Source organism: Leptopilina heterotoma, unplaced genomic scaffold, assembly GCF_015476425.1.
Source record: "Leptopilina heterotoma isolate Lh14 unplaced genomic scaffold, ASM1547642v1 Lhet_115, whole genome shotgun sequence".
Taxonomy (NCBI): Eukaryota; Metazoa; Arthropoda; class Insecta; order Hymenoptera; family Figitidae; genus Leptopilina; species Leptopilina heterotoma.
In genome coordinates, this window is record NW_025110834.1 from 876,539 (window position 1) to 899,352 (window position 22,814).

At 28.3% G+C, this 22,814-nt stretch overlaps 3 protein-coding genes across 5 annotated transcripts in view; 1 reads left to right on the plus strand and 2 right to left on the minus strand.

Moving 5' to 3' along the window:
* Positions 1–734: 734 nt before the first annotated feature.
* The window catches only part of LOC122508990 (valine--tRNA ligase-like), a 41,631-nt gene continuing 19,551 nt past the window's right edge, over positions 735–22,814 (plus strand). The window contains exons 1-2 of one of the 2 annotated variants that reach the window (XM_043622710.1): positions 735–996; positions 17,994–18,035. Coding sequence is in view for 1 of the 2 variants with exons in the window: in XM_043622702.1 (XP_043478637.1) it covers positions 900–996 (97 nt within the window). In the remaining variant the exon portion in view is untranslated. The remainder of the gene's footprint in view (positions 997–17,993; positions 18,036–22,814) is intronic. The other variant, XM_043622702.1, reaches the window with a different exon arrangement.
* Positions 14,361–16,195, minus strand: LOC122509007. 2 transcript variants are annotated; one of them, XM_043622746.1, is made up of 3 exons: positions 15,986–16,195; positions 15,266–15,547; positions 14,361–14,477 (listed from the first exon to the last, which is right to left on the minus strand). In XM_043622746.1, the coding sequence occupies exons 2-3, from the start codon at positions 15,536–15,538 to the stop codon at positions 14,361–14,363; spliced, it is 390 nt and encodes a 129-aa protein (XP_043478681.1). In that variant the 5' UTR covers positions 15,539–15,547; positions 15,986–16,195. The 2 variants fall into 2 exon arrangements, with proteins under 2 accessions (XP_043478681.1, XP_043478672.1); XM_043622737.1 differs by having other exon boundaries at positions 15,266–15,544; positions 15,986–16,183.
* On the minus strand, positions 19,308–21,950 carry LOC122509002. The gene is made up of 5 exons (XM_043622724.1): positions 21,374–21,950; positions 20,954–21,303; positions 19,818–19,970; positions 19,575–19,739; positions 19,308–19,497 (listed from the first exon to the last, which is right to left on the minus strand). Exons 1-5 carry the CDS (start codon positions 21,465–21,467, stop codon positions 19,432–19,434), a joined length of 828 nt encoding a protein of 275 aa, XP_043478659.1. The 5' UTR covers positions 21,468–21,950; the 3' UTR covers positions 19,308–19,431.

Below are 22,814 nucleotides of genomic sequence, written 5' to 3' on the forward strand. Positions count from 1 at the left end.
TTGTAAACAAACACTATAATTTAATTAATTATTGAGTTTTTATAAAGTAAAAATAATAAGTTCAGGCCGCAGTCTTATGGCAGTGTTTTGCGTTGCGTTGTAATGAGAGAGAATGCAGCAAACGTATATTTGCGTCTTTTTCTCTCCCATTACGACGCAACGCAAAACGCTGTCATGGGACTTCACCCTCACAAATTAAATATCCCAGCGGGCACACTTCTCTTTCTGATAACTTCTAGTTATCTTTTTGAGTAGATGTTAACATTTTGATGCCTTTTAGTTATCGTGTGCCGCCTGGGATTTGAGAGCGAAATATAAAAGGCGCGAGATTACGAATAATCTGACAATTTTTGGTTTAACTTTGGTTGTTCCATTGAACCGTTTTGCGTTGCGATTTGTAACTAGGCCACGAGTGTGAGAGAGATGGAAATATATGTTCGCTATATTTGCACTCATGGCTTAGTTACAAAACGCAACGCAAAACGGTGTTATGGGACTGCACCAATCGAATTATTAATATTAATTTAATCTTATTTATCTAATTTGTTATTTATTTAATTATTAATTTTAATATTTAGTGATTTAAGTCTAATAAATTACTTAAAACGAAATTACCTATGCTAGTGAATTATGGCGACTTTTGTATTTCTTTAAATTTACTAAATTACCAAAGAAGACACTACGCGTGACGTCACAGTGGAGCTCTACAGAGGCTATGCACATTGTTCAAGATAATTTGTCTATTGTGGACTCAACCTAAAAGATGTGTATATAAAAGTCATAAAAGTTTAAAGAAGAATTTTAGAAGAAATTCAGACTTTAAAAAATGGTTAAAATAAAATAAGATAAATTGATGGACAGCTTACAAAAAAGTTAATATATAATCTGCATCTACTTAAATGTCAATAATGAACAAGAGACATATTTTTCTACTTACTAACCATATTAAATGGATACATCTATCTCGCCGCACATTTTTAGAAAGTCGTTTAACCGGTAAGTACAAATAATCTTGTTTTGAGAAAGAGTTATCAGTTATTTACTGTTTAAATTTAAATATTTAAAGAATCTGTTAATAAACATAGTTTTTCGTTATTGAACTAAAATAAATATTTTAAAATATATTTAAAACTTCCATAGAATATTCAAAATCAAAATAAACTGAATGTTTTTTTATAACCTCAAATTCAATAGAAATAACTTCAAAACATTAATAAAATTAAAAAAGTTGCTCTGTAAAAATGATCAAGCGATTGCAGAAATTCAATTATTTACAAAAGTAATAAAATTCTTCGCAAAAATTCAATTATGAACAAAAATTAAAAAAATTCTCATCAAAATTCAATTATCTTTAAAAATAATAAAATTCTTCGAAAAAATTCAATTATGTTAATAAAATTCTTTATGATAATTCAATTTGGAGAAACATTTATTTATTCAGTAAATTATTTATTTTTGTATTTAAATAATTGAACTCTCGTAGAATTTTTTAATAAAAATTGATTTAAAAATGAATACTTAAGAATATATTAAAAGCATTATAGCATGATTTTTTAAAAATAATTGATAATTGAATTCTTTCGAAGAATTTTAATAAAATTTTTGAAAAAAATTTTTGAAAAGAATTACATTTTTCGAAGAATTTACTTAAAATTGTATGAAAAATAATGGAAATCCTGTGAAGAATTTTATTAATTTATGAAAGTAATTGAATTCTTTCAACAAGTTTTATCAAATTTTTTTTTAAATAATTGAATTCTTTTGAGAACTTTTATTAAAATAGTAGATTTTGAAAATATTTGAATTACAACGAAGAATTTTATTATATTCGTAAAATGTAATTAAATTCTTGCAACAAAATTTAAGAAAATAATTCCATTTTTCTAGAATTTTATTTTAAATTGTATTAAAAATAATTGAAATCCTCAGAAAAATTTTATAATTTATAAAAATAATGTAATTCTTATAACGAATTTAATCAAATTTTTTTTAAAATAATTAAATTCATGTGAAAAATTTTATTACTTGTATAAATAATTGAATTCCTGCAAAGAATTTTATTACATTTTATTTAAATAACTAAATTCTTTTGAAAACTTTTATTAAAATAGTAAATTTTGCAAATTTTTTAATTTCAGCGAAAAATTTCATTATTTGTAAAATGTAATTTAATTCTTGAAAAAAATGTTTGAAGATAATTTCATTTTTCGAGAAATTTATTTAAAATTGTATTAAAAATAATTAAAACCCTGTGAAGAATTTTATTATAATTTTCGTAAATAATTTAATTTTTTTTAAAATAATTTTATGGAAATCTAAAATTTTATAAAACATGAAGATATGAAGAAGACTCGGAGTGATTAATATCTTCATGTTTTATCATAATATTCTTATAAGTTGTTGAATTTAAAAAATGTTTGAATTTGAATGTTTTGAAGAATTTTAATTCCTATGGAAAAATAATAATTAAATACTTATTTAACCCTGGAAGGAGTAACTGGGGTGTCTGGACACCCCAAGCAAAATTCAAAGTATTCCCATGGCTTAATCAATAATTTTTTTACGCTCAAAACTCGTTGATAATTTAGTTTGAACCTCTATCTTTTGACAGCTGTATGTGCCGCCAAAAGTTTTGCTCTAGGAAGAGCTCTATCTCTTGTAAAAATACGTCTGGGGTGTCTGGACACCCCAGTTACTCCCTAACGTTAGAAAAATTGTCAAGATAAGTAAATTCAAATTTTTTTAAAAAATCGTTTTTAATCAGTTAAAATTATCTGTTAAAGTATAAATTTATAGGTTATGCATGAAAAAGTTGTATTTTATAAAAAAAAACATTTTTATACAAAAATTCTATTTTTATGAAAAATAGACATTCTGTATTTGTAACAACTTATGAAATTTGAGTTAAGATTTATTAAAAATTTCTGTGCTCTCTCTACAGTCAGAAATTAAATTCTAATACAGAAAAATGTAGTATATGACAGTCAAATTTTAATTATAAATTCTATATTGTTAATAATATTTTAACATATATTAGAGGTATTAAGAATTGTGAATTAAAACTTTGATTAAATATTAATTTACAGAATCATTTCATAAGTTATTAATTTTAATGTTAATATATTCAGATATATTAAGTTTGTAAAATTTTAAATTTATAACACCATTTTTAGTAAATATTAATTGTTTAAGTCCATTTTATAGTTCATTTTTTGATTTTCACTATTCGTCAATTGTCTTTAATTTCTTTCACTTCAGATGTTCAAATAATTATGTTTTTTGGAAGTAATACAAAAACTAATTTTTTCCCCTAAAAGTGTATCTATTCAACTTTAAAAACCTAAAATAGTTTTTAAATTAGTCAAATTTTTAAGAAACTACAACGTTTTTTGTAAAAAAAGTCAATTTTGCAATTTTTTAGTGTTTTTTTTGGGTTTTTATGGTTTTTTTCAAAAGTTTTTTAATTTATCAAAATATGAATAATATTATTGTATTCCTTACTAAAAAACCAATCAATTCATTATAATAAATTTTTTTTACGTCAAATATAAACCTTATAAAACAAGTTTAAAGAGTGTTACTCCTTAGAGGGTGAGTAAATTAACGTACTCCTTCTATGGTTAAAAATGAAGTTATTGATGTTTGCAAATAACTTTACAATTATAGAAATTCGTAAGTAAATGTAATAGAATGTTGAGATGGGCATTAATGACTTTTATTTAAAATTTTTTATGTTAATGCAAGATACTTAAGAAATATTAAAGAAAAACAAATTAAAAATGTCTGAGAACAAAATAATTGATCAAATTGACACCAGAGATGGAGATCTATTTGTAGGTTGAGGCGAAAGTTACAATCAAACGATATTAATTGAAGATTGGATTCAGTGCAGTAACTATATTACAATAGCTTTTCAATAAACATATGAACGGGAGGCGTCGAAGTGTTCAGTGTTTAATTATCAATAAAACATTAGATAAAAAACTATGAACATTTTCTCCGGACGTCCCCTAATAACAGGGTGGTCACAAGTTTCAGTTTATCAATTTTCCTGACAATTTACTGACATTAAAACTATTTTCCTTAAACAAAATTCTTTTTAAAAGAAAATATACAAGTTTACGGAAAATGAGTAAAATTTATGAATTTTAATAATTTCTAAAAACTACAATATTAACCATGCACCTGAATTCAATTATTTTCTACAATTTTCAACTAAACTTCAGCTCTAAATCAATTATTTTAAATAATTTTCCGAAAGTTCTTCTAGAATAATTCAATTATTTAAATATAAAACTCGATTTTTTATAATGTAACTGTTCATGTTTTTTTCTTAAGTCATTAAGTCGAAAATAATTGAATATTTTAAAATAAAAAACATAATTAAATAATTAAAAAATTATGATAAAACACATCTAAGAATAAGTTTTTAAAAATATTATTGTAATATAATTTTTCGAAATCAATTGAATTTCTTAAAAGAATTGAGCTCCCGCGGGTAATAACTCGATCTGCGCTTTAACTGAAAAATTCAAGCCAGTCAAGCCGTCAAAAAATGAAAAAAATAAAAGTTGAAATTTTTAATTTTAAAACATACTACCATATAGAGCATAAAAATGCGCAACTTTTTTGTTTTAGAAATTTTTTTGTAGGACTTTCATTTTTAATACACGGAAAAATGTAAGGTGCACATGCTATACCTTTAAAAAAATTTATCCAACAATTAACTTCACTTCATATAAAAACATTTTTCCGTGTAATAATGAACAAAAACACAATTTTTTTTATTCTTCAATTTCATTGAATTTCAAAATATAAATCGACTTTTCTCAAACAAATCTGCATGAAATTAATTAAAAATTTATATATACATACGTATAAGGGGCTACCAAAGACGATAAAATGATTAAAACATTAAAAAAAACTAATTGTAAAATTATTTGTTGATGTAAATAAAGACCTGTCGGTAAATACGTTTTCTCAACTTTGTAGAGAAAAAGTATGCGATGAACTTTCGAGTTAACAAAACTTCCAGTGAGATATTTGTTTATTCATATGTGAAGAAGTTTTTTGGAAATTTTTATTTAAATCGGATGAAAAATAAAGAAGATACATAATGTTTAAAAAAATATGCGTCGCGCGGCGTTCTGACATTTATTTAAAAATAAGTTTATTCATGTAATATATTTAAAATAAAAACAATTCTATACATTTATATTTGATAGGTAGCTTTTTACGTTTTTTAAATCTTTTTTCTAACTTTTAACTCAATCCAAGGTTAAGATTGTTTTGATGCACTATATACTGTGCATTAATGTAAACAAAGCAGGTCCTAGTATTTTTTTGAAGAAAATACAGTTTACTTTATTCCTGCCGTTAAGTTTTTCAATATTCCATGCGTTTTAAAATTGAAAATTAATAGTAAAGTTATAATGAAAAATTTAAATAATGTCAGAAGTAGAACAGTGTGCAAGGTGCTTCTAGAAAAGGACCAAAAAATGAAATTTCGTGTAAACGCAATGTAAAAAAACTAGCAAAAAATATGCTGAACAAGAGACTTTTTCCAACTCATTTTAGAAAAATACTGGTGATTATAAAACCCAGAATGTATTGCTCAGTAGATTAATAACACGTAAGCCTAATACTAGTGAAAGTCAATTATTACAGGATAAAACTAACGTCTTATGGGAATATTGTTTTCATTCTGTCACTAATCGTAAAACTGTTTGTCAAAAATTTGTGTGCACTTTATTAAAAATAAAAAATAGAAATGTTCACTGTAATTAAAAAAAAACTTCTTAACAATGAATCCCTTGACAACAACATGGGAAAGCATAATAATCATGTGATTCGATTAACTAATGATTTGAAAAAATGTATTCACGAACAATTCCTCACGACCAATCGCATCATAATTTAGAAAATTCAAGCCTTTTGCATTTCGAGAACTCGGAATTAACACTCACAAAGTTATATATTCATTATTTGTTGAGTATTATACAGAAAAAAATGGGCAATGCGCCATTGATTACAGAGTCAACGTATTCGAAGTATTTTAATTATAATTAAAATTTTTCTTTCTCAAATCCTCGCGATTCTAAAGAAACTATAGCGATGATTTTACTTAGCACAAAAAAACTGTTGACGATTATAAACTTTTAAAAAAAATTCTGCTTTCTGAAACTGATGTCTTATGCGTAGAATTTGATTTCGGGCAAAATTTGTCCCTTCCGACACTGATCAATTTTATAAGAGATTGATATGGCTTCATATTTTCAATGTAAATATTCTTAGCAGCGATAAAAGAAGCTATATGTATTGCTTCTTAGAAGGGAGTTTAAAAAAGGGGAGAAATGCTATTTCTAATTTTATTTTAGATGCCATCCTTTGAGAATTTGATCTAAATTGTTATAATAAAATTTATTTATTTTCAGACAGTTGCCCCGGACAAAATAAAAATTTATGATGCTTTCTTTTTTATCATCGCTGTCTAAAAAGTTGCAAGTTAAGATTCAGCACGTCTATCTCGTTCGCGGTCACTCGTATTGCTCGTGTGATCGAAATTTTGGTATGTACGGACAAAAAAAGAAGAAAATCGAAACAACTGATGATTATTTTAAAATTATTCGAGAAGCGAGAAATCCACCGTTTACTATAATACAGGATTCAGAAATTTCGATACACTATTTTGAAATCTTTCTTCCCAAGGAAGTAAATATTCCAAAAGAATTGAAAATAAGCGAAGCAGTTAGAATCATTTATTACCCAAATTGAAGCATTGAAATGTTTAAAAATTATTGTGAAGGCTCTATTCGATGTAATGTGACGACCGAAGTTGATTTTGATAAATTACACTGGTTTACAGTGAAATTGTCAATCGAACAAAACAATTTTTTTTCGAATAGTAGGTGTTTTTTGAGTAAGAAAATCATAGTTTTAATTTTTTTCCCTCGTGCAGTTTTTCTGTAGCTTCAAATTTTGCATTTTTGAGGTGCGACGCCACTTAAACTTACCTGTAGGAAAATTAGCTTGTCAAAATATAATAAATGAGGTATCATTGGAAAGGTTATTAAATTACCTTTCGATCCATAGGTCACAGAATAAAATTCAACAAAAATTAAGAAAGTTACAGTCGATTAAAGATGAAATTTTTATGACAATTTTGATGATTTTTAGACATTTGAGTAACTTCTACTATTTTTTTCTACATCAAACAGGAAAGAATGTTCAGGTTTTAATTTTTTTATTGATAGACTATATCATTACACAAATTTTGAGCCCTTATGGACCTCGATTGGATTAAAAATGACAATTCTACACTAAATTTAGCGAACGAAACTACATTCTTCATTTTTAGTATCCCTTAAACATTTGCAGCAAAAATTGAAGTAATAAAATTTAGTTAAGCCCTAAAATTACTGAAATCACTAATCAAGGATTTCTGAAATCGTAGATTTCGAATCCAATGTTAGTTTTCTAAATTTCAAAATGGCGGATCCAATATGGCTGACAAGTTTTTAAAAATCGATTAAATTCGTCTTAAATTCGTTACTCCGGGGTTTTCGGGGTCGCTGATTACGAATGCGATGTCAGATTTCGAAAATTGAAAATGATGGATTCATAATGGTGAACGAGTTTTTTAAAATCCATCGAATTCGCACCTATTGGATCCGCCATTTTTAATTTTTGAAATCTGACATCGGATTCGTATTCAGCGACCCCAAAAACCCCCGAGTAACGAAATTGAGACGAATTTCATCGATTTTCAAAAACTTGTCCGCCATATTGGATCCGCCATTTTGAAATTTAGAAAACTAACATTGGATTCGAAATCTACGATTTCAGAAATCCTTGATTAGTGATTTCAGTAATTTTAGGGCTTAACTAAATTTTATTACTTCAATTTTTGCTGCAAATGTTTAAGGGATACTAAAAATGAAGAATGTAGCTTTGTTCACTAAATTTAGTGTAGAATTGTCATTTTTAATCCAATCGAGGTCCACAAGGGCTCAAAATTTGTGTAATGATATAGTCTATCAATAAAAAAATTAAAACCTGAACATTCTTTCCTGTTTGATGTAGAAAAAAATAGTAGAAGTTACTCAAATGTCTAAAAATCATCAAAATTGTCATGAAATTTCATCTTTAATCGATTGTAACTTTCTCAATTTTTGTTGAAATTTATTCTGTGACCTATGGATCGAAAGGTAATTTAATAACCTTTCCAATGATACCTCATTTATTATATTTTGACAAGCTAATTTTCCTACAGGTAAGTTTAAGTTGCGTCGCACCTCGAAAATGCAAAATTTGAAGCTACAGAAAAACTGCACGAGGGAAAAAAATTAAAACTATGATTTTCTTACTCAAAAAACACCTACTATTCGAAAAAAAATGTTTTGTTCGATTGGCAAAAAAAGTTTTTAATTTGTAAACCTGTGTTATTTGAAATACCACGTTCACTTCCCATTGGAATATCACACAAAAAAATTAAAGATGTCCAGTCTCTACACCGAACGGAAAGTTATTTTTTGAAAATTTAATACAAAACTCGACAGTGAAGCCAAGTAGCTGTCCTTGAAAAAAAGCAAAAATCGATAAAAATGTATATCTTTATAGACAATTGTATCAAGTATTGTTCAAAATATTTTTTTCAACGTTTTTTAAACATTAATATTTTCTTAAGTGTTAAATAATTACATAGTTCACGAACGCGCAGCAATTAAAGCATCCGCAGCAATTGACGCACTTACCCTATATGAGAAGTTTTATAAAAATATCTTACTGTTTCCACAAATCTAATAAAAAAATTTAAGAGTGGATAAAAGTTTTCTAATAGGCCTGAATACTGACTGATGAGAAATTTAAATATTTATTTTATAAATATATTTACTGTTACATTGCATAAATAATTAACTTAAATGAAAGCTATTGTATAAATATAAATATATTTTAAAAAGTAAGATATATTAATAATAAACTTATTTTTAAATAAATCAACAGAAAATAGTAATAGTTTCCTCCTCTTCGCGTCAAAATGTCAAAACGCCGCGCGACGCATATTTTTTTAAACATTATGTACCTTCTTTATTTTTCATCCGATTTAAATAAAAATTTCCAAAAACTTCTTTACATATGAATAAACAAATATCTCACTGGAAGTTTTGTTAACTCGAAAGTTCATCGCATACTTTTTCTCTTCAAAGTTGAGAAAACGTATTTACCGACAGGTCTTTATTTACATTAACAAATAATTTTACAATTAGTTTTTTTTAATGTTTTAATCATTTTATCGTCTTTGGTAGACCCTCATACGTAAGTATATATTAATTTTTAATTAATTTCATAAAGATTTGTTTGAGAAAAGTCGATTTATATTTTGAAATTCAATGAAATTGAAGAATAAAAGAAATTGTGTTTTTGTCCATTACACTGGTTTACAGTGAAATTGTCAATCGAACAAAACATTTTGTAATAAATATAATAAATGAGGTATCATTGGAAAGGTTATTAAATTACCTTTCGATCCATAGGTCACAGAATAAAATTCAATGAAAATTGAGAAAGTTACAGTCGATTAAAAATCAAATTTCATGCCAATTTTAATGATTTTTAGACATTTGAGTAACTTATACTATTTCTTTCTACATCAAACAGGCAAGAATGTTCAGGTTTTAATTTTTTTATTGATAGACTATATGATTACAAAAATTTTGAGCCCTTGTGGACCTCGATTGGATTAAAAATGACAATTCTACACTAAATTTAGTGAACGAAACTACTTTCTTCATTTTTAGTATCCCTTAAACACTTGCAGCAAAAATTCAAGTAATAAAATTTAGTTAAGCGCTAAAGTTACTAAAATCACTAATCAAGGGTTTCTGAAGTCGTAGATTTCGAATGCAATGTTAGTTTTACAAATTTCAAAATGGCGGATCCAATATGGCGGACAACTTTTTAAAAATCGATGAAAATCGTCTTAAATTTGTTACTCGGGAGTTTTCGGGGTCGCTGATTACGAATCCGGTGTCAGATTTCAAAAATTGAAAATGATGGATTCATAATGGTGAACAAGGTTTTTATAAATCCATCGAATGCGCACCTATTGGATCCCCCATTTTTAATTTTTAAAATCTGACATCGGATTCGTGATCAGCGACCCCGAAAACCCCCGAGTAACGAACTTAAGACGACTTTCATCGATTTTTAAAAACTTGTCCGCCATATTGGATCCGCCATTTTGAAATTTCTAAAACTAACATTGCATTCGAAATCTACGACTTCAGAAACCCTTGATTAGTGATTTTAGTAACTTTAGCGCTTAACTAAATTTTATTACTTGAATTTTTGCTGCAAATGTTTAAGGGGATACTAAAAATGAAGAAAGTAGTTTCGTTCACTAAATTTAGTGTAGAATTGTCATTTTTAATCCAATCGAGGTCCACAAGGGCTCAAAATTTTTTTAATCATATAGTCTATCAATAAAAAAATTAAAACCTAAACATTTTTTCCTGTTTGATGTAGAAAAAAAAAGTAGAAGTTACTCAAATGTCTAAAAATCATCAAAATTGTCATGAAATTTGATCTTTAATCGACAGTAACTCTCTCAATTTTTGTTGAATTTTATTCTGTGAGCTATTGATCGAAAGGTAATTTAATAACCTTTCCAATGATACCTCATTTATTATATTTTGACAAGCTAATTTTCCTACAGGTAAGTTTAAGTGACGTCGCACCTCGAAAATGTAAAATTTAAAGCTACAGAAAAACTGCACGAGAGAAAAAAATTAAAACTACGATTTTCTTACTCAAAAAACACCTACTATTCGAAAAAAAATGTTTTATTCGATCGACAAAAAAAAGTTAATAATTTGTAAACTTGTGTTATTATTAAAAATGAAAGTCATACAAAAAAATTTTAATTACAAAAAAATTGCGCATTTTTATACTCTATATGGTAGTATGTTTTAAAATTAAAAATTTCTACTTTTATTTTTTATCATTTTTTGACGGCTTGACTGGCTTGAATTTTTCAGTTCAAGCGCAGATCGAGTTATTACCCCAGGAGCTCAATCTTTTTAAGAAATTCAATTATTTTCGAAAAATTATATTACAATAATATTTTAAAAACTTATTCTTAGATGTGTTTTATCATAATTTTTTAATTATTTAATTATGTTTTTAATTTTAAAATATTCAATTATTTTCGACTTAATGACTTAAGAAAAAAACATGAACAGTTACATTATAAAAAATCGAGTTTTATATTTAAATAATTGAATTATTCTAGAAGAACTTTTGGAAAATTATTTAAAATAATTGATTCAGAGCTGAAGTTTAGTTGAAAATTGTAGAAAATAATTGAATTCAGGTGCATGGTTAATATTGTAGTTTTTAGAAATTATTAAAATTCATAAATTTTACTCATTTTCCGTAAACTTGTATATGAGGCATTTTACGTGAAATGTCCTAAGTTGAAATTTCAACTTCTTGAAAAAAATTGAAACTCGAGGAATTTGTTGTTCTATCAAGTAGAAATGTGACCCAATAAATATTTTTGATTTTTTCGAAAAATTGGAGGGGGTAGAGGGGGGTAAATTTGACCAATTTTGTCAACATCGGCTACTTTGTGAATTTTTTCTGAACATACTTGTAATGGGAAAAATTTTTTAGAATATGTTTCTGAAAGGTTTTTTCGTCCTCTTTCCAATGGTGTATTTTATTTTTTAATATTTTAAAAATTTACCCTAATTTTTGATAATTTATGTTTAATTTTCAATTTCCCAAAAATCGGTCCGTTTTTTTGAAAATAAATTATTGCAAACGAAAGCTGAGGTTTTTTCCTATCAGCATGTAAATTTTCAGAATGCCCTTTTTTTCCATGACTTTTCCAGGTTTTCCAGACCCTTTTTTAAAAAATTCCAGACCCAAATGTAAAACTGTTTTAATCAAGTTTTAGCTAGTTTGGACGAAAAATACAATTAAATTACCAGTTAAATAATTCATTAATTTTGTAAATATTAAAAATTAATTCTTTATTTTAAAATAAACCAAAAAAATAGAGAAAATTAAAGTTACTCAAAATTTTTATTCTGTTTAGAATTTTTTACAATTAACAAACGAGGATTCTAAACATCTAAGTACAAAATATTTTGATTTATAAAATGCTTTTAAAAGCCAACATTTTTTTAAAGTTATGTCTTAAAACTATAGTACATAAATACAAAAGCTATTAATTTTTCTTAAGTCTGGTCAGATCTGATAAATTATTATAGCTTGTAGACTTTCATGAGAAAGTTCAACTTTGTAACAAAAATAAACTCTAATTATTATGATAGAGTTAATACTGAATATTCAATTATTAAAAAGTAATAAAGCGTTTAAAATGAAACATCAATAAATATACATTTCTTATTGATTATTCTTAAAATAATTTAAATTCGTTTACTTTAATTGCAACGATAGAGTTAGTATGTTATCATCGATTGAATTATTTTGGTTTTTGTATTCAAGCGCGAGTTTTCTTTTTTGTTCCTGAAGCTCTATTAATTTTTCATTCAATTGCTTTTTTTCGAAGCTCTTTTCACGTGCAGCACATGCAACATTTTTCCTTCTCAAGTGCAGCAGCATATTCTCTTCGAGAAGAAAGCACTCTGTCTATCATTTTCTGCGAAATGTTAACTTTTTGTATACCGCCCTCCGCTACAACACCATCGTAAACTTGTCGACGAGTAACCAGCGAATTTTTGTTTTGATTTTCAACTTCCATTTGTCTATTCACGCTAAAACCTCTTTCGACAAACGCATTTCCGTGGCTTATTAAAAGGACTAGTTTTATACATTTTTTCAGATCAGGTGAACAATTGTTGGAATTTAAAATCGTGATCCAGAAAGTGTCAAGGCGATCTGATCGTTTGTAATTATTGCATTCCTTCTTTACGCAACGCTTAGCAACCAGAGATACAAAATCTCTTTTAATTTTATCACATTCTTTCGAACTTAACCAATTTTTTTCTGAAAAACAAGAAAGTGTTGTATCTAATCGTCTACTTATTGTAGAAGAAGAATGATTCACAATCACAAAAGGATCGAAACACGATATTCCTTTGCACAAAGCGTATTTAAGAGGTGATTTGTCTAACAATTTCGTACACATAGTTTTCAGAAATTTTATACTATCGTTTTAAAAAAATAATATTTCTTTCTGTGATGCCGTTTTCGCCTTTTTAAGTTCTGCATTCACCGAAAAACTATCTTGAAATTGAATATTTGCAGCCACTTTCAAATTTTCTTGACAACTGAGATACTATCTTGGAAACATTCGTTGCTTTGTCGAGAACTTCTTTTTTAATAAAAATTTTCATTAAATCTATAATTATTTCCTCAATCGATGAAAAAAGCAATGGAGCCATTGGTTTTTCTGTTTGAAACTCCTTTAAAAACGGTTCCAGAATTCCAGCTACGAATCCGAAAAAAGCGAGTTGAGTAGCAAGTAAGTTGTCCTCTAGAGAATTTTTTATGATCTGATAGCTCCCACATTTCATACTTTTTTCCTTTTTGTTTTTGCAAATTCCATCTACATAGCTTTTTGGATGAGGAAGGATTTTAATTGCTCTTTCAGCAGTTTCTTTGTTGCACAGCCATCTAACAGAACAAAATTTTAATGCAAACTCATCAGATCCTGAAAATCCCGTGTAATCTTGTCGTCTAGCAGAAGAATCCTTGAACAAACAGTATATTGCTCTGAGAAATTCGGCAAGTTTCCACTGTGTAGCCTTGGCACCTTCCTTGAACGCATTGTTATTGGTGTGCAAACCGCAAGTGCCCATAAATAAAAACTGGGGCAATTCCGGGGATTTGTTAGAAATCAATTCGTTTTCCAAGTATTTAATGAATTTTAGATTTACCCTTGGACCATCAAAGATTCAAGAGCTTTTTAAGCATGAATGGTACGAGTGCAGACAAAAAAGCCTTTAGAATATCAGCAGCGGTACAGTGACCGAGAAACAATGAACGATAATATCTAATACAAGTTTGGTCTGTATCCTCATCCCAATATCCAATTGCAAAATCCATTTGGGTACTTTTCAAACTTTTGTTGAAGCTTTCATCAAAATAGATGATGATTGCATCACTCGCACGGGCTTTGACTAGAAGGTTATCCAAGAAGTATGGAGAAAGACCATGGTTAATCACGTAAGATAGTTTTGTTCGACCTAATTGCATTCCAGCAGCTTGTGGGTTGTTAGGGAACAATGAACAAAACAGTTCTGTGCATTTTCCAGCAGTTGACATAGGCATATGCAACATAACTATTGCCATTGCCCACACAATTTCGGCTTTGATAACGTCTTGTTTTATCAAAAACTGTGACAGACCATGCGATTTCTTAGCAGGTGAAGCTCTCTCGATATTGTCCCTTCCAGATCTTGACTGATCTGCAGTTCTTCTTTCACTCTCGTGAATATCAGTAACGGCTTAAAAACATACCAATATTTAAATCACGATTTTTTGTAAATACAAATGTCAGAAAATTAACAAATATACCATTCGAAAGGTAGTAAATTTTTTTGGAAATTTTTTCAACACCTGCACATTTTTTAAAAATTGTAGAAAAATTTGAAACTTGAATATGTGTAATCATTCAAGTCTCATCTTTAATTTAAGACCAAAAAAGTTGAAAAATCTTATTCAGTTCGAGAGATATCATTATAAACGTCCGAGCATGTTTTTTGACAAATGCATTGAATTAGTCGATATTGAACGTTTTTCGGCTGAAAATACTCTGCCGTTTATAATGATATCTCGATAACCGATTTAAATTTTTCAACTTTTTTGGTCTTAAATTAAAAATGAGACTTGAATGATTACACCCATTCAAGTTAAAAATTTTTTCTACAATTTTTAAAAAATGTGCAAGAGTTGAAAAATTTCCAAAAAAATTTTATTTTTAAAATTTTTTTGTCAAATTTGCCGATTGCTGCAAACTTTGTATAAATTATAAAAATTTTCTGACATTTGTATTTACAAAAAAAATCGTGATTTAAAGTTTGGTATGTTTTTGGGCCGTGCGCCTGCAGTCGTACCGATATTTCCCGACGGTAGTGTATGTTTTAAAAATAAATTTTATTTTAAGATTATTTTATTTTATTTATTTTAAGTTGGTTTTCAAGGTAAACTTTTTATTGTTAATATTTAATCTCACGCCTCAAAAAAAAGATAAAAAATAAGTCAAAAGAGAAAAATAAAAAAATATAATTAATACCTGATTTTCATCAGTTGTTATTCTCGATTCTTCAGGAACGCCAAACATGCTAATGTTCAAGCTGCTATTAATGTCTAGCACCGCCTTTTTATGCTTTTTACCTGATATGTGACTGTCTAGTGCTCCTTTTCCCATATTACTAAGACCAAAATTAGTGTAGCAAATAGTACAATGAGCTGCATGAATATTGTCAGGAACTCGCTTGATACATTTTTCATAGAGAGGGTTAGTCAGCCAGTTGTCTTGAAAAGATGTCTTCTTTGTAGAAGGCATGGTAGTCTACTGATACAATTGTACAAATTATAGAAATGTTATATGGCATTGTTATATTAAGGATGTTTAATGAAGTAAAAGTCAAATATACTTTCACAGAAAAAAACCGAACTAGAAATAAGTCGCATATCAGGTTCATTTTCAGTAGGAGTGCTTCAAAATGAGCCTAATATACGATTCATTTTGAATTGACTTCATATTGCACAAAATACGCTATTCTGATTTTATAGTAATTACGCACATACATGTCTTATTATTTTTAAGTGTTTTGATTTATATTTTTTCATTTTTGTTGGTTTGTTAGAAATTCCACATCGTTAGACATCCTAAATTCGTTTCATAATCTTAAAAATCGCAATCATGCATTACACATTTTCATGCACCTCAAAACTTGATTGCAAGTCAATAGTATAGATATACATATTAAGTTTCTTATGATGCACTTACCTATTTTGTAGATTCACAGAACGAAAAAAATACTGCACATTTACTCTCATTAAAATTTGTCAACCGTCAAATGACTGCATTTTCGCTTTATTAGCATATTATTACACTTTATCAGTATTGGTAAAACCGACGTTTTCATAATCATCTGTACTCAAGCTCGATTTACAATATGTACTTTAGTCTTTACGCATGTAGAGACAGGAGGAATAACTCAAGGAGTGGGGGTGACGTAGGAAGTGAGGGCAATGAAGGAATATTCTATATTTAGGTAGTTGGTGCGGTAACCAAAAATGGTTTACTGCGCAAGTATATATAGAACTATAGTATAGCACGTATAGCAGAAGAGCAAGAAAAGCATAACAACGCAATGTATGATAGAGAGGTTATGAATAATGTAAAAGTGAAATTTAATTGTTATATATATTTCTGTAACAAATACGCTTCTACCGTTACCAAAGGAAAAAATTGGACCAATGGAAACGGAGATTTAGAAACGCACTTTAAGCGCTAAATTTTAAACCGAAAAGTTGTAATGTCAACTGGAAAATTTGAAATTGTTATAATTCAAATAGAGGGAATTAATTCTTAAGTACGAGATTTTATAAAATTCCCTGACAATTCCAGGTTTTCCATGACTCGAAAAAAATTCCATGACAATTCCAGGTTTTCCAGGTCTGTGGCCATCTTAACCCAATAATACATGATAAAAGTAAACATCAAAATATTAAATAAATAAAATAATTTTCCCTTTTATTTTGTGTTTATATCCAAGAGTGGGTTATGAAATACTTAATAAAACTTAAAACTAAATATTATGTTTAAAAATAACAATATAGCAATAAAAAATCTGAAATTCTCAAATTATTTTTGACCCATACAAAAAATGTAGAAGGATTACATTTTAATTTTCATTATTTTTTAATCAATATATTCTGCAAGCTGTAAGCTTGCAGAACATTTCTATGAAAATAAAAAAAATCGGACTTATAAATTTTTGACAGAAAGGAATTTAATTTCGTCCTCTAATTTCGCGTCATTCCTCTGACCTGTTTAATAATATTCAATATTTTTTAGAGATGTGCAAAAAGCTTGAATTTCCGAGCCGAGTCGAGCCGAAATTTTTTCGAGCAAAGCCGAGCTCAAGCCGGCTCGATGTATCGAGTACTCGAAATTTTCGAGTGACATCGAGTACTCGAAAAAATCAAGTACTCGGGTAAATTCGAGTACTCGAGTAAAATCGAGCACTCGAATGGATTCGAGTACTCGAATAGATTCGAGCTTTTAAATGACAAAAAAAACTATTAATAAGTAGAAAATTTCAAATTTATGCGAATTAAAGTCAATAAATCTTCAATTTCAAAGTGTATTTCAATTTGCTAATTATAATATATGCGAAAATTATATAATTTTTCTCTAGAACTCGAATTTACTTAAGAGCTCGAAAAAATTCGAGTACTCCAATGCACTCGAGTACTTGAAAAAATTCGAGCTTTTTGCACAGCTCGGCTCGAACTCTGCTCGAGCTGGAACTGATTAGGCTCGGCTTGGCTCGGCTCGAAAAATGAAAAGCTCGAAAAAGCTCGATCGAGCCTCCAGCTTCGAGCTTTTTGCACATCTCTAATATTTTTAATATAGGAGATATTTATTAACCCTCTGCCTACGCAAGTGACCGCTAATTTTGACGTTTTTATCAATTAATTACGAGAAGGTGGAATTGAAATGAATTAAATAAAAACTCACCCAATATAGAGTATTTTTTATGAACTTTCACGATTTATCACTTTTTTAATTTTTCCTTTAAATATACAAGAAATATTGAGTTGAAAGTACGCGATTTCTGAATTGTAGCATACTTTACAACTTAATAACTCTGTTAAAGAAAAATAAAAAAATTTGTCACTTTCACAACTTCTAAATAACAACGAAATCTATACACTCAAAAATATTCGTTTTGGTCCCGGGATTAATTTAAAAAATATAAAGGTTTAAAAATTGTACATTTTTTCAGGTTAAAACCACCGTCAACAGGGGTAATTATGGAACATCAGAGGTAAATATGGAACGCGTAATTCTTTTTTATGTAAAATTTTTGTGGTGAATTATTTTAATTTGGTTCTTGTTGTAAATAATAGTTTAATATATTGCCTACAAAGATACTCAGATGTTTTTATTTTTATTGTCATTGGCAACGAGAAAATAATTATTAAACATCGAAAAAGTGGAAAGGTTATTTCACAAAAGTGTAAAAATCTACTAATTTCTTTGAATTAAATTCGCGTTTAGTTTACTATTATTATCTATTATTATTTTACTCTGCAGTACTAAATAAAGTTTTCTTAATATACAGGCAAAGAAAATTTGTAATACTTGCTTTTATAATTAATTATAATAATTTGTTCTATAATTGCCCCAAATGCGAGGCAATTATGGAGCAATATTTATTTTTAAATAAGTCCGTCAAAAAAATTTTTTTTGTAAATGGAACTTGAAGGAAATCTTTAGAAGAATGTTTACAATATATTTGAATAGCTAATCAAATTTTTTTGTACACTTTAGATTTTTAGTGAAGAAGAAACTCAAAAAATCGCGTTTTTTTGTTTCATAATTACCCCTGTTGACGGTATTTATTTTCTTAAAATTAAAGTTGGCTTTTAATTTAAACACTATGATCGGAACGTGATTAACAACAAGAAACCAACTTTAATTTTAAAAAAATAAATAGTTATAACCCGAAAAAGTTTGCAATTTTTAAACCTTTATATTTTTAAATTAGTCCCAGGACCAAAACGAAAATTTTTGAGTGTATAGATTTCGTTGTGATTTAGAAGTTGTGAAAATGCTAAATTTCTTTATTCTTCTTTAACGGAGTTATTAAGTTGTAAAGTACGCAACAATTCAGAAATCGCGTATTTTCAACTCAATATTTCTTGTATATTTAAAGGAAAAATTAAAAAAGTGATAAGAAATCCTGAAAGTTCATCAAAAATACTCTATATTCGGTGAGTTTTTATTTAATTCAATAATTACACCTTCTCGTAATTAAGTGATAAAAACGTCAAAATTAGGTTATTTGGCGGATCTACTTTAAAAACATATTTTATCTATTATTTTTATATTTTTACTAGTTTTATCATTAAAGAATAATTAATCAACTAATTTTAAACATGAATCAATAAATCTTCTTGCACTTTTAAGAATTTTTCAATACTTTTTTAAATATTTTCTAATTGCTAAAAAAGTGCCATTGTTTCGCATCTTCTCCACTTTTCACTCATATTTTAAGAAAAGTAATAAATATTTTAATATAATTCTTTTCATTTTGTTCTTCAGAGATCATACAGATTCATTTCTAAAAGTATCAATTTTTTTTAATAATTTTCTCCATTTTGTTTAACTCGACCAATAAATAAAAAATTGATTTTGAAAATATGATGAGTTAAAATCTTTTAGTATCCTTTCTCTATTGCACCATCTCTCCAATTTTCTAAATATACCAGAAAATTTTCGACAGCCTATAGACAAATACAATACAATAAGTAATAAAATACAGAAAAAGAAAAATGATAAGATATTAAATATTTTAATTTACATTATATGCGCCATTGATAGGTGCCATTCCTCCTGAAGCACTCTTGCTATTCATTACATCAAGCAGACCTTTCACTTTTCGGCAAAAATTTTTTGTTGGTTCACAATCTTCTAATTGTGGATGCTTGTTTTGGGAAACTTCCAAAACATCAGCAATTTCGAAAAACTGCAAAAGTTAAAACAAAATACCAATATAAAACAGACGTCTTTAATTGCAATGAAAAAATAGAAAACTTTATTTCACCTGAAACGCTAAAGCCACATTCATTTTGTGATAAAATTTTGTCTGTAAATGGTCTTGCGTTAATTTACAATTAACCTTGATGGCAGAAGATAAAGTGTCTTCAACATCTAAAATTGTGTACCATACGTTCAAAGCAACCAGACCATCAGGTGTCTGAAAACATTTTAGAACAAGTATTTAATAATACGAAATGGTATAAAATATGTATAAAAATAAAACTAAGAATTTATTTATAATTTGTAAAGGGGAAATTGATCTATTTATTTAAATTAACAAACGGACTTGCACCGTTTCCCCTAAATTATTTCTATTACTCTGATTCACAAATACGAACAATAACTCTTTAAAAAGACTAAAAACCTCATAAAAGGGGAATCCCGCTGAGAAGATCTCGTCGCGGTGCAACGACCTTCGACTTAGAACCAAAACTGCAATGTACTTACAAACCAACGACGCTTCACTCCAAACGGCTTGGCGGGAAACGGCTCGTTCACCAAATAAGAATAAATAAATTATTTGAAAATAATAAAACTAATTTATTCAATTGCTGGAACTAATATACACTTTTCCAAATAAATATTATTAACTAATTTTAACAAAAAGAAATAATAATTAACTCGCGCTATTCGCCTCACGCACACTCTATCTCAAAATCAGGAGCGATCAGAAACGCGTCTGTTTCGATCACTTATCGCAAATTCTCTGGTTGAACGAACGATGCATTCTTCCTGGAAACCGGTGCACACGCATTCGAATTCATTCGTCTCTTTTATTTTCATACGATTATCCTAATCAGTTCTCCTTGTCGTCTCCTTCCAGTGCGAACCTACAGAAATTAGGAAAGGGTCGCTAAACACGTGACTCCTGAAAACTATCAATCATGCGCAAAGACATTTGATAGAAACCTTGGTGAGAGACACCGCTGAACGACAACGAGCGAAGAATTTGAATGAAAAACCCTAATGCGATAACACACAGGCTTGCTTCAGAAAGCAACACACTAACCAAAATACGCTGAACTCTTATTGATTTAGCAGGAGCTTGATAAAAAAGTTTCTCAGACATTTTACTAAATGAGGGAAGTCTGAAATAAAGCACAATCTTCGGTTTACGTCCGCAATGTGCACAATACTGACCATACTCTCTGAGACTCCAAAAATTTTCCACATCGCATGATTCCACGAAGCACCATCGGATGTAATCAAATCGATGCGTAAACCAGCGTTCTCAGCTAACAAGATACATTCAATCAACAGTTTATGCAAAACTGTACTTGTTGCGCTTTCTTTAGAAAGAAAGCAACCCAAAGTTTGAATTTCGCCAGTCATAAAGGACTGAAATATAAAAATCAAAGCATGGTCGCCTAGCTCTGATTTTTGATGCTCAGGTGGGTGTTCACCTAGGTTTGTAAAGCCTTCAAACTGTAGGTTCATTTTGTTGAATGTTAAAGATGTCGATAACTTCATCTGATCCAATAAACTGGCACCTGCAATAAGGAATGCATCATAAAAAATATTCAACTTTTTAATTAAAATTGGATAAATGTTTAAACATACCATGTCGATGTTTTGAATCCATTTTCTCCGTTTTTAATTTTAAAGCGCTGAAAACGCTTTCTTGAAAGCCATACGTGCTTTTGATTTGCTTCATGTTTCTTCCTAAAGTGGATGTGGAATGCACAACTAAAATTTGGTGTTTACGGATGTGCTTATACGCTTTTCTACTTTTTATCCTCAATGATATGCATTCGTAGAGCCATTGTCTGCATACATACTTTTAAATATATTCTTCCGTTTTTAACCAATCTTTTTACTTTCTTATTGACATTTTTAAACTTTTTTCGCAAGGAATGTGTAGTAGTCTTCTTTTCAGTATGCACTGCTTCTTTTCTTTTTTGTAACTGCTTCCGATGTTTGGAACATGCTTCACAAAAAATACTCTTACGACCAGGAATGCTTACATCTTTTCGTAAAATGCATCCTAAACATTTATCAGTTCTGTAAAGATAATTTTAATTAATATTGCAAATAGAATATAATATTAGTTACGAGAAAAACTATTTCAGATAAATTAACTTTTCACTTTCATCACAACGAGCAATTTTATCAACTTCCTTCAACAATAAAACAATATCGTCCACATCGTTATAATTTTCAAATTTTGGTAACTTTATTTCTTTTTTACCAAGAAGGACCTAAAAATATAAATTTATGAGTTACAACTTTGTACATTTGAAAAAAAAATTTATAAAAATTAACATCTTCCATTAAGGGGACTTTCTGGTTTAGAATTGACAAAAAAGGAAGGTTTTAAAACTTTTATTGTAAGAACAGTATTAAAGAAATTGTAAAAACTATTTTTGGACATTGTAGCACATTGCGTAGAGAAAATTTAAAAAATATGTTTGAGTGTATTTAGTTCAATTTCATAGCTGTAGGTGGCGTCTTCCAAAAGATACCTTTTTTTTGGTACGTTAGATTCCGGGCAACCTGTAATACATAAATTCAAGTTCCAAACGGGAATCTCTTCATAAGGATTTATTCTTGTGCCTAAACCTCAAAAACGATTTTTTTTAAAGGTTTTTTTATTTTATATGTACATTTTTCTCAAAAACTCGCAAAAACGCAGTGTTTTTGGGTCAATTTACCTCCATATAAAAACACAGGCGGTAGAAATATGAGTTTTTAGAGGTTTAGGCACCAGTTTTTTAAATAAAGAATCGAAAAATTTTTGGAATTTCAAAATCGGTTCAGTAGATTTCGAGAAAAGCTCTGTACCAGTTTGAAAAATGAGTTTTCGAGAAAAACGCGTTTAAAGTTTTCATAACATAATTCATTGAGTCATGAATATCAAACAACTTTTTATTACAACAGAACTTCGTATCCCGCTGTTTTTGGGGTCGCTGATTACGAATTTGATGTCCGTTTTGGAAAATCCAAAATGGCGGATCCAATATGGCGGACGAAAAAATAAAAATTCAACCGGATTTGCTTAAAA

What these genes read in the sequence shown, in the direction of transcription:
- LOC122509007 (XM_043622746.1), bottom strand. Translation starts at nt 15,538, where the DNA reads ATGCCTTCTACAAAGAAGACATCTTTTCAAGACAACTGGCTGACTAAC. An exon ending in TAACAACTGATGAAAATCAG is followed by an intron (nt 14,478 to 15,265) that starts GTATTAATTATA and finishes TATGTTTTTAAG; the next exon opens with CCGTTACTGATATTCACGAG.
- LOC122509002 (XM_043622724.1), bottom strand. Translation starts at nt 21,467, where the DNA reads ATGAAGCAAATCAAAAGCACGTATGGCTTTCAAGAAAGCGTTTTCAGC. An exon ending in TTGGAGTCTCAGAGAGTATG is followed by an intron (nt 19,971 to 20,953) that starts GTCAGTATTGTG and finishes AAATGTTTTCAG; the next exon opens with ACACCTGATGGTCTGGTTGC. An exon ending in CTATCAATGGCGCATATAAT is followed by an intron (nt 19,498 to 19,574) that starts GTAAATTAAAAT and finishes ATTTGTCTATAG; the next exon opens with GCTGTCGAAAATTTTCTGGT.